This window comes from Alosa alosa, chromosome 10, assembly GCF_017589495.1.
Source record: "Alosa alosa isolate M-15738 ecotype Scorff River chromosome 10, AALO_Geno_1.1, whole genome shotgun sequence".
NCBI classification, from domain to species: domain Eukaryota; kingdom Metazoa; phylum Chordata; class Actinopteri; order Clupeiformes; family Clupeidae; genus Alosa; species Alosa alosa.
The window spans coordinates 30,582,879-30,594,896 of NC_063198.1; the positions used below are offsets into that span (position 1 = coordinate 30,582,879).

A 12,018-nucleotide genomic window follows, 5' to 3' on the forward strand; every position below is an offset into this window, starting at 1 on the left:
TCTATAGCAGTGGTCCCCAAACTACGGCCCACGGGCCGGATACGGCCCGCCACCTCATTTTGGGTGGCCCCCCAAAACATGTCCGTGGTATAGCGGCCCGCACGGGAGTATGACATCGTCAAACTATAACCTCCGCAATTTCCCCCATTCATTCTCTACGCCGAGTCTTAACAGTACACATGTAATACTCTTTTTGACCACTGGTGGTTGTTTTTGCGCTGTTTCGCGTTTGCCATCAAAAACGGAATGAAATGTAGGCCTATCTGCAAACAATGTAAGAGGCCTATGCTGACTGCATCAGTGCTCAAAGTATTCTAAAAGTTTATCAATGAATTGTTAATAACTAACTAACTTATATTCAAGTCATTTTTCTGGGACTTTCTGGGATAATTATTATTATTTGTTCAAATGTTGAATGTTCACAGCACTAAGCTATTTATGGTTACTGATATACTCCGAGTCTCTGGCCCTCTCTTAGAGCCAGACATAGTAAGCTGGCCCTCGGAAGAAAAAGTTTGGGGACCACTGCTCTATAGTGTAGAACTCCATCAGGTGGACATGAACACACAGGAGGTAATGACTTCCACTCCACCCCCTCAAATCAAATCAATAACTTAAACAGTCTGAGGTGCAGAGAGCAATTTTCAATCCAGTGATGTTAGCAGTTCAAGGTTGCCTTTATGTTTGACCTGTGATGGTTGAAAGCCTGCGGGTCACTCTTAGCAAATAGGGCCATTTGTGTTCCTATGACATAATCAAATATAAGTTGTGTAAAAATGGGTTGATACTTATTTTTTGAAGCTTGTTTACTAAATTAAACACATCTCCACTATGAAAAACAAGGTTTATGTCACGATTGACAGGTCAACAACCAATCACCGCTGTTAACTAGCAGTGGAGGGCAGTTACTTGCTTGCTAACTTGCTAACATTAGATAGTGGCTCACACAGCATTTCAGACGTGTTTTAGGGTTATAATAATAACAGCTTTTTTAGAATGTCTATTTCTTGGTAGTTTTCACAAAATCCAAGCATAAAAAAGGCAAACAAATGACGTTTATCTGCCATTATGGCTGTCTCGGATCATCTACTGAACTCCAGGCACCATCTTGGTTTATTTTGAGAACGCTCTTTGCTCATTAGCATACCTCCACTAGCATGTTGTGCCTAACCATTGTCCATTTTCGCGGTAAACTATGGCAAGCCAACACTGCCACAATTACGTCTGGTTGTTGCACGTTTCAAGATACAACTGCCGTCAATAGCGGCGTTTTTACAGTTTTTACGCAGCGATTAGAGGCGACGTTACGCAGCGATTAGAGGCGACGTCGTGAAATGCGCCGTAAAATGTGTGAAAACGCGGTGCTTTTTGCGGCGCTCTGAAGCTATTCAAGAGCGGCATATAGCACGCCGTTGTATGCACTCTTTACGCCGTATTTATTTTCTCCTCCCTCAGCCCCTCCCACAGTCACTAAATTTAAACTGCTTTCGCCAAACTCTAACTTGCGTTAGAGTATGTACTATGCTGTCATTTTAAATGTGTCTGGCATGCATTGTTTCGTGTATTTTTTATAGCCTACTTTTATCGTTCGTTTCACTGATCCACACCAGGGATGGAAATTAGCACGAGCCACTAGTCGATTGTTATGTAGGCCTGTTCCTGTTTTTAATCACAGCTTTGTTCATATTCTGCTCCATAAACCAGAGCCTATAATGACTCAAATGTATTCTTCTAAATCGTACCAAAATAGCTGAAGACAGGTCAGACTCAGCCCTTTTCCTAAAATTGATGTCTGTGTACAGTATGTTTCCATAGCAACTCACACATACATTGAGCTCGAGATGTTCTCCTTGTTGAACTGTTACAGTTCACGTTAGGCTAATTTGAACAGTTGATAAAGACGAAACAATATATGGCAGACACATTTAAAATGACAACAAAGTGCACAGACGGGATAGGCTACCCAAACAAATAACATGGCAAACTACATACAGGGAAGTTAGAGCACTTTGCAGCATAAAGATATGTTCAAATTTAGTGACTGTGGGAGGGGCTGAGGGATGAGAAATTATCAAATGAGGAAAACGCCGTCTTTATGCACAGAAATACAGCGTAAAAGAGTGCAGACAATGGCGTATTCTACGCCGCTCTTGAATAGCTTTCAGATCGGCGCAAAAAAGCGACGCGTTTTCACACATTTTACGGCGCATATCACGACGTCGCCTCTAATCGCTGCATAAAAACTGTAAAAACGCCGCTATTGACGGCAGTTGTATCTTGAAACGTGCAACAACCAGACGTAATTGTGGCAGTGTTGGCTTGCCATAGCAAACCCACACGGCGCACATATGTAACGATCCTGTGTTCCCTGTCCCTCCTTTGTTTACCTCCTGTGCCATGTGCTCCTGTGTACTTCCTGTCCCTGTGTTTTAGTTCCTGTCAGCCATGTGCTCCTTTGTTTGTCTTGCCATGTCTTAGTTCCCTGTGTCTCCGCCCCTCACCTGTTCCTCATTATTAGTCTGCTAGTTTAATTATGATTTCCAGCCCTGTGTTCACCTGTCTCTTGTTTTACCTTGTTTCTTGTCCACCTGTGCCTTGTTAGCCTTGTTAAATCCCTGTGTATAGAAACCCCTAGTTTTGTTATGTTCCTTCTGTGTCATTGTTGTAATATTCCTGTGCTGCACTCTGTAACTAAAGTCAAGTGAATCTACGCTTTGTGTGTTGTCCTGCATTTGGGTCAATTTAAGTAGCAGCCCGTAACAGACCGTGACAACATAGCCTGATCATTTTCTATGGACAGAGGTGAGGCGTAGTTAATGCTTCCGCAATGCACTTTGGGAAGGCGGCGCGGCCATTTAAGCAGAAGTTGAGAAGTTAAACGAAGTTAAGTGTCGAGAAGTTGGGCTCTGTTGAGCTTTATGCAAATGAAAGCGGTGATTAGCTAACGTCACACCTCATCTTATTGAGGTGGGGTCTGGGAACTACGCATTCATTTTCTCGTATTCGAGACGTGGTTTACGAATGCCCAGAGCCGTTTATTGGGCATTCTTTCAATGCGTCTGTACGTAGCTCATAACCTCTTCTGTGTGTCATCAATATCTTGATGTCCCTCCTCCGTTCTGTGATTGGTTCCTTCGTTGAGGTGAACATTTGGTCCATGGAATTTAGGCTGCCTAGCAGCATGAATAAAATTGTGCGTGTATGACAGCATGGGGAAACCCAGGCTACAATGAAAGTACATCTTTGATAAACAAATTTCACCTCAATTCTGATAATAATTATATCATAACATCCTGCGCAGGCCCAATACATTTTTCTCCTGACCTTCTTCAGATTAAATGATAAAGTCAACGAAAAATGGATTTTTGTTTTTGCAAGGTTACCACCCTCAAATGGCACCATTTGCCCAGTGTGGTGTGTGTGTGTCTGTGCGTGCGTGCGTGTGTGTGTGTGTGAGAGAGAAAGAGGTGATGTGTTTACCTATGGCTCCGTAGGGTAGTTGAATGTACCAATGCCCAACCCCCCATCCCACCCCAGCAGCTGTTGTGTTTCTTAGGGGTGAGTTGGGGTGGGGTGGTGTGTTGAGGTGTGGGCCCAGCTTTGTTGAACGTGCTCAGTGTCGCTGTGATCCCTGAGAGCTTTTCCACGTCAGCAGGAGAGAAGGAGCATCGGCCTGAAGGGTCTGCGGCCGGCTGCTGCTGACAGCACCACCATTACGATAACACACACACACACACACACACACACACACAGACACAGACACAGACATGCACTGCAGATTATGCCTTAGCACTGATCTGCTGTGCCCCACTGGGGTACTGGGGTATATACAGTATATGACTTAGCACTGGGGTACTGGTTTATACATGTCATGGTTTGGAGTTTGTTTTGGTTTTGGGACTCTTAGTTTGTAGTTCGATGTGTTCTCTTGTTTACTTCCTGTGTCCTGTGCCATGTGTTCCTTTGTTTGTTTTGCCATGTGTCTCTGTTCCCTGTGCCTGTGTCTCCGCCCCTCATCTGATCCTCCTCTACAATTATGGTTTCCAGCCCCGTGTTCACCTGGCTCTCGTTGTACCTTATTTCTTGTCCACTTTTGCCTTTGTTCCTCCTCCTTTGTATTTAAGATCTTGTGTTTATCTCAGTCTTTGCTTCGTCATTGTGTGTTTAGTCATGGTTGTTACGTTCCTGTGTGGTTTATGAGTAAAATTCCTTTGAGTTCATCCTCAAGCATCTTGTCGTACATTTGGGTCCAAACCTTACCTGCAACCCTGACAATACAGTATATACCTTGGTACTGACAAAGTCCTTTTAGGCAAGTCCCTCCACTCGGCAGCAGTGTTGCCACAGTTACCTTGAAAAAGTAATCTGATTACTGATTACTCCTTTAAAAAGTAACTTAGTTACTTTACTGATTACTTGATTTTAAAAGTAACTTAGATTACAAGTTACTTTATTAGTTACTTTCAGCAGCTGCCGACAACACCCCCACCGCCTCAACATAAAAATGATAACTGGTTTTGCCAATACTCACTGCATTTTAACAGCAATGTATAGCAGACATCCCAACCTAACCTACTTAGATACTGAAATTCAGATGTTTCTTCAATAATGTCTAAGTACACCAAATAAGGAAGGCCTATTGATAGAAATTGTTATAGTAAAATATGTAGATTTTTTGTAGATTTGTTTTTCATGTAGCCTTGGCAACTAGCCATCTTGTATAGGCTAGTCCTGAGTAATATGCGAATTAAATTACACTTGTTAAACTCACCTACGGTGAGCAATGCTAAAGTCGCTGTTACAATTACAAACAGTGCAGTGTGCAAGATTATCATTATGTTTTAATCTTTTGAGACAATTGGGTAGGCCTACACTTTTGTGTAGTCTGATGTGAAATGGGTCCTAAATGTTCCTTTTTGAGGGGCACTGACGCTGCCATCACGCTCCTGTTAGATACACTGACTGAACTGATTAATTAAGTTTGGGAGAAAAGAGATATAAGCACACTTACACTGAAAACTGATTGGTTGATTTAGCAAAACAGACCAGGATGCTCTCTGTCTTGGATGCGCTTCAGGCACAAACGCACCACTCCTCTCTCTCTCTCCCTCTCCGTTGTGTGCGCGTTAAGCTCATATGCACACGCGATTTGAAGTCCGGTCTGGCTTGCGTGCTCTTGTTCGCTCTAGGTTCCGGGAGATTTTATGTAATTTGCGGGCGTCAGGAAGCCGCTATCAATATGTGAGAGACTCCCAAAACTTCGGGAGACTTGGGATGTCTAGCTAGACAGCACTTTGTCGCCAGCACAGAATGTACAATGTACCTTAATGTTTTCATTTAGCTGACACAAACTCAAAGTAATGACTGATGAAATGTGTATCTCTCTCTCTCCCTCCATTGTTTACGTTTGTGTGGTTTTACACGTGAATTGTGCTCATGCTGAAAACGTGAGCATAGCCTACATGACATTAATCCCCAAGACAAGAAGAAAGCAAAGAATATATCTTTATTAAGGAAAATGACAAAAATAGTAACGCACAGTATAACTTAGATAAGTAACTTTAATCTGATTACTGGTTTGTAAATAGTAGCGCGTTAGATTACTCGTTACTGAAAAAAGTGGTCAAAATAGACTAACGCCTTACTAAGTAACGCGTTACTGGCATCACTGCTCGGCAGCCATATCGCAACGCTTTTTGGGCACTCATCGGGCATCATTATCGGCAGAAATGGCTTCACAACACCAATCTTGCTCCAGTGGCGAGTTCACAACACATGATTGGCACAATGTCTTCACAACACACCATATGATTGGCTTAATGTATTCACATCACACCACATGATTAGCTCAATGTATTCACATGTCGACGTTTTGCCCAGGAAGGGGTGGGATATGCGTTGACAACGGCCATACAAACAAACCCCATGCATTTCTATGGAGGATTTTTTGGGTGCTGTGTCTCCTCATTAGAAAGTCTCTGGTACTGATCTGCTGTGCCCCAGAAAAATAAGTATTGTGTTGAGACGATCACTTGTTGGGCAATTGTGTGCTTTCCCCTTGCCTATCAATCACTTAATATGTCAATATCTCACAAGGGGAGGTTTGTTTACAATGGGCATTGCCTGAAACTGGTATTTCCAGTATTTCCGAAACTGGTATATTGTGCAATGCTAGATAAATAAAAGCGACCTCTTCTTTCATTTCAAGAAGCAGAGATCTAAACACCTCAAGGATGAAGACCATTGCACTCCTGGTTCTAGCCTGCAGCTGCTATCTGTGTGAGCCTCAAACTAATGGAAATGGTGACCAACTCACCGGTAACTGTGACCTTTTTTCCCTGTCCTTCAAGGTCACAAACATGGCAGAAAAAATAGCCCTTCTGGAGGCCAAGTTGCAGAACACTGAAAAGGAAATCAAGGAGTTGCGGAGCCTTACTACAGGTAACGTACTTTAAAGGAGCCTTACTACAGGTAACGTACTTTAAAAGAGCCTTACTACAGGTAACATACTTTAGAGGAGCCTTACTACAGGTAACATACTTTAGAGGAGCCTTAGTACAGGTAACGTACTTTAAAAGAGCCTTACTACAGGTAACATACTTTAGAGGAGCCTTACTACAGGTAACACTTTAGAGGAGCCTTAGTACAGGTAACGTACTTTAAAAGAGCCTTACTATAGGAACGTCACATATGACCAACCGTCACGTATGTCCAACCTCTTACATGTATGTGTCACTTAATATTAATTTCTATACAAACCAAGACGGCGGATTCCTAAAGAAACGCAAGCACCCACACCATAAGTTTATCTAAATTAGCTATGTACCAGAAATTACATTTTACCGTGACTCCAAGAGCTGTAAACAGCTGCGTGTACAAATCCGCTTGGAGCTCCGGTGGAATTTTTAATTCGACGAGAATTCTTGGATATTTCTCGGATATTTCAGGCAGTAAAAGCCCCGGTAAGAACCAAACTAGATTTTGTTCAAATCTACACATCAATGGCTACTGAAAATGTAAGGTTATTTTGAAGTATTAAAAAACATTGTTGTTTTAGAATTTTCGAACGAAATGTTTGGTAATTAGCACGTTTACGATACAGGTAACATACTTTAAAGGAGCCTTATAGAGGTAACATACTTTAAAAGAGCCTTACTAGAGGTAGCATACTTTAAAGGAGCCTTACTAGAGGTAGCATACTTTAAAGGAGCCTTACTACAGGTAGCATACTTTAAAGGAGCCTTACTACAGGTAATATAGACTTATGCTTTAAAGGAGCCTTACTAGTGGTAACATAGGCTTGTACTTTAAAGGAGCAGTGTGTACTACGAGTCTTCAAAGCACTATTAGCAACGGCAGTCTGTTTCTTCCCATTCTCTTGCTACTGTAATTCATTTTTGGAACGTTTTAAACAAAAACAATCCCACATACAGCCCCTTCAATAACAATGTGTTTTACTGCTTTACTGTGTTTATGTATGAATGTGTTTGATCTCTGGTGTGTGTGGCACTGTGATGCTGTTAGGTACTCCACGCGTGGCCTTCTCTGCAACTCTCAAAGAGTCTGGGTCTGGAGACACTGGACCTTTTACCGCTGCAGTCCCACTGCAGTACAAGAAGGTGTACTCCAACACTGGCAGCTGCTACAATCCTTCAACAGGTAGTGTATCGGTCTCTCTCTGTGTGTGTGTGTGTGTGTGTGTGTGTGTTTGGAGGAAACAGGAGAAAGACAAATGAACGTTCATGGGATTTAATCCACTCTTTTTATTATTGTTCTTTTTATTAGGCATTTTCACAGCACAGGTCAAAGGAATGTACTACTTTCGGTTCTCAATGTTCACCAACCTGAGTAAACCCAACTCTGTTGTGAGCCTGAAAAAGAACGATGAAAGACTGACCTCTGTCTGGGACACCTCATCGTCTGACATAAACGACATGGGCAGCAACGCTGTGGTCATCGCCCTGGAGGTGGGGGACAGCGTGTATGTGGAACTTATGGCAAACCGGATCGTCTATGATGACAGCATGCACTACAACACCTTCAGTGGCTTTCTGCTCTTCACCATGTAATGCTGACAACAATATTTACATCAGCTTTAGAGATGCATGTCTCTTTATATTATGCTTTTACAGAAATAATACGTATCTCTATTCACTCTGCTAACTAGAAGCTTGGGCTGTGTTGTGTGTGACAATATGAAATTATCCACACTCAGTCACAGCCAACCAAATGATGTGCTGTGAATGAATATGAAGTTATCAGAGCAAACTGCTAGAAAATAGAAATGGGTTTTGTTTTGTACTACTGTGACCACATCTGGATATAACAGTGGTGTAGCTGTAGTGGATATACTGTGATGTAGTAGTTAGCTGTAGTGGGTAGACTGTGATGTTAATACAAATTCTTGCCTATTTAAGTGGGTATATTGAGATGGTGATACTTTTTAAGTGGGTATACTGCTTAGTCCTGTGTCTCACGTAGACTACACCACTGCACACACACACACACACACACACACCACTGGAATATCTTAAACATTTTAAAAATACTTGCATTTCTATTTCCAGCTTAGCATTTTTTGAACTTTGAAGAAATGTTTGTTGTGATTTGTTTGTTGTGTAGTTCTGTCCAAACAACAATAAATGTCATATAAACTCCATAAATAGTGCATTCTTGTCCATTTTGCATATTTAGTTTTAACAACACTATTGCAGTCAGCTCCCCTGCAATGAGAGAATATTCTCAGCATGCATCGCAGATTCTGTGGCAAACAAGGATCTGATGATGCTTTTGCCTCAGCACCAGAGAGGATTGAATGAATCGCTTTCTGCTTTCATGGATGTCAGTGAAGAGATATGTGTATCAGAGTAATTTCTCAGATGTATTAAACACATGGTGGGGTTGTGTGGTTTAAAGTTTTCTTTTCTCAGAGGGTTTGAAGGGCTTCTAAGATAAGAGTAAGGTCTGAGTAAGGTCTGATGTGTCATGCGATTCATGTTGTCAACATAAACAAATGAAAAAGGTAACACACACACACACGCACGCATGCACACACACACACACACACACTCACAAAGAGAGGCAAGTAGTCTGGAGGCACAACTGTGGTGTGTCTCCGCTTTTCCCTGAGATACACAAACCACATTGGCCTCACATTGAGGAACTGAGTCCAGCCAGTTAGTGGGACAGCCACCTGGTCTGTGTCTATGTAAACTGTTCCTGTTCCTTGTGTCTGGAAACTGTGTGTGTGTGTGTGTGTGTGTGTGTGTGTGTGTGGGTGTGTGTATGAATATCAGTGCTGTGAGTTGACACACCCCTGAGCTGTGACGGGAATATCACTGCTAGAACTGCAGAACTGTGCAGAACAAGGATCCGTCGAGGCTTGGGCAGCACTTTCACAGCCCAGAGTAAATGGCCCAGTGTAGAACACGGAACACAGAAGACAGAACACGGCGGGCGGAACACAGGGGAGCCTGAATAATTCAGCTCTTTGGTGATCCTGAGTAAATGCTGCTGCAGCATTAAGAATGTAGGAGCTGGAGATGGGCTGTATATGGGGCGGGACTTTAACAAACACACACACACACACACAGACAGACACACACACACACACAGACACACACACACACACATATACATACATACATACATATGCACGCACACACGCATGCACGCACACACACACACACACACACACACACACACACACACACACACTCAGAGCTGTGCTACCACTCTAAAAGACTACGCTTGTGACTGTGATGATCTGCAGTCCCAGTGTGTGTAAAGGGGCTCAGGCCTGTGATGCTCCACACACACACACAGTCTCTTACACGTACACTGAAAGCTAAGGGACTCTCCTGTCCTCATCTCCACTCCTCTTTACATGAAAGAGACAACACAGAACCCTCCTCTCCTCCTCTCTTCCTCTCTCCTCTTTAGATAGATAGATAGATAGAAAGATAGATAAAGATAGATAGATAGATAGATAGATAGATAGATAGATAGATAGATCATTTATTCATCCTGAGGGAAATTTTAGGCATCCAGTAGCTTATACAACCATAACACACATACACACATATATCTTACATACATAAAAATCCCTCACAGAAATTCAAAAATGCAGAGTTAAACATATTGTGAAGTAATTACAAATGTCTGATATGGACTGACCATGTGATGGATTGACGATGATAAGGTGTTATTGTAGAGTGTGTGCAGTGGTGGTAGTGCTAAAGTGAACAGTGCAGGGATTGAACTTTGTTTATTATTAAATATGACTATAAAAAACAAGAATGTAAACATAATAGAATTGCTTGACAAACAAGAAAAAAATAATGTACTTTAAGAACAATATATTACAGGAAATAAGTTATAAGATGTAGGTGTTGTAGATTAGATGATCGTATAGTCAAATTGGCGGGAGGGCTAATATAGCCTGTAAGACAGTCAGGTGTACAGCAGTCAAAGTGATATAATCTTTAAAAGACAGGACAGAGCTCTCCTCTCCTCCTCTCCACTCCTCTTTACACGGAAGAGACAGGACAGAACAAGCCCAGACATGATCACACCGGACATCTGACAAGTTTGAAAGTGTGTGGTTGAAAAGTTCACACTTCATACCAACATACTCCATCTTCTCCTCTCCACTCCTCCCCTTCCCTCCCCTCTCCTCCCTCCTCTTCCCTTCCTCCCCTCTTCCTCTTCTTCCTCTCTCCCTCTCCTCCTCCTCCCCCTTCCCTCCCCTCTCTTCTCCTCCCCTTCCCTCCCATTTCCTCTCCTCTCCTCCTCTCCACTCCTCTCCCTCTCCTCCCCCTCCTCCTTCTCTTCCTCCTCCCTCCCCTCCTCCCTCCCTCCCTCCTCCTTCTCCTCCCTCCTCCCCCCTCCCTCTAGTTTCTCCTCTCTCCTCCCCTCTCCCCTAGTTTCTCCTCCCTCTCCACCTCCCTCCTCCTCCCTCCCCTCCCCCTCCCTCTCCTCTCCTCTAGTTTCTCCTCTCCCTCCTCCCTCTCCTCCTCCCTCCCTCTCTCTCCTCCCTCTCCCTCTCCCTCTCCCTCCCTCCTGTCCTTTGTGGATGGAAAATAAAGGTGCCATCTGTGCAGGGTGTTTTCAGCGGAGACCCGGCTGCTTGCACTTAGGCTCGGGGGTAATGCAGCTAATCCTATTAGCCAGTGAAACCTACACGAGAAACGTGAGGCCTGCTTTTGCCTGCAATATTAGCCTGCCCTTTGCAGCCCGCCTGACTGTCAATGGAGCTACCAGAGAGTATTTTTACCCCTCTGAGAGAGAGAGAGAGAGAGAGAGAGAGAGAGAGAGCGAGAGAGAGAGAGAGAGAGGTTTATCCCTGAGAGTCCCACAGACACACTGACATGGCGACTGAGGAAGGGAATCAGCCCACTTGGCCCCCAGGTCAGATGGCCCAACATGGGCATGGATGTGGACGCCATCACACACACACACACACACACACACACACACACACACACACACACACACACACACACAACATAACATACTCAAATCCACACAAACCCACGCACACACACATACATATGCACACATGCACACACTCACTCGCACACACACACATATGCATATAGACACACACTATCAGGCTGAAGCATATGCTAAGGGCACGGTGCCAACCGGGCAATGTAAAAATATCCAACACGAGTGCTTGGGATGCTGTGTGCGTGCGTGTATGTGTGTGTGTGTGTGTGTGTATGTGTGTGTGTATGTGTGTGTGTGTGTGTGTGTGTGTGTGTGGGGGGCACATGGAAATTCTCTGGCCATTATCTTTATACATCGGCGTCTCATAAACGGCATCACGGAACACTCTCTGGAGGAGCACTTCATCACTCGCCCGTCCAAAAGAAAGTTGCTAATCGCGGCAGGGTAGGATGTCTGTGTCTGTGTGTGTGTGTGTGTGTGTGTGTGTGTGTGAAGGGGGGTGTTGCTGAGTGAGATCGCAGCAGATTTAACATTGAGGTCAGCGTGACATGTGAATAGTGCTGACCT

General features: G+C 43.6%; 1 protein-coding gene across 1 annotated transcript; it reads left to right on the top strand.

The window, feature by feature from the left end:
* The first annotated feature begins 6,225 nt into the window (after positions 1-6,225).
* On the top strand, positions 6,226-8,659 carry LOC125302274 (complement C1q-like protein 2). The gene is made up of 3 exons (XM_048255385.1): positions 6,226-6,441; positions 7,525-7,659; positions 7,786-8,659. The coding sequence occupies exons 1-3, from the start codon at positions 6,234-6,236 to the stop codon at positions 8,067-8,069; spliced, it is 627 nt and encodes a 208-aa protein (XP_048111342.1). The 5' UTR covers positions 6,226-6,233; the 3' UTR covers positions 8,070-8,659.
* Positions 8,660-12,018: the final 3,359 nt, after the last annotated feature.

Bases quoted from the DNA above. Each gene is read 5' to 3' on its own strand.
- LOC125302274 (XM_048255385.1), top strand. From the start codon at position 6,234: ATGAAGACCATTGCACTCCTGGTTCTAGCCTGCAGCTGCTATCTGTGT. The intron at 6,442-7,524 runs GTAACGTACTTT...TGATGCTGTTAG, and splicing joins GTTGCGGAGCCTTACTACAG to GTACTCCACGCGTGGCCTTC. The intron at 7,660-7,785 runs GTAGTGTATCGG...TCTTTTTATTAG, and splicing joins CTGCTACAATCCTTCAACAG to GCATTTTCACAGCACAGGTC.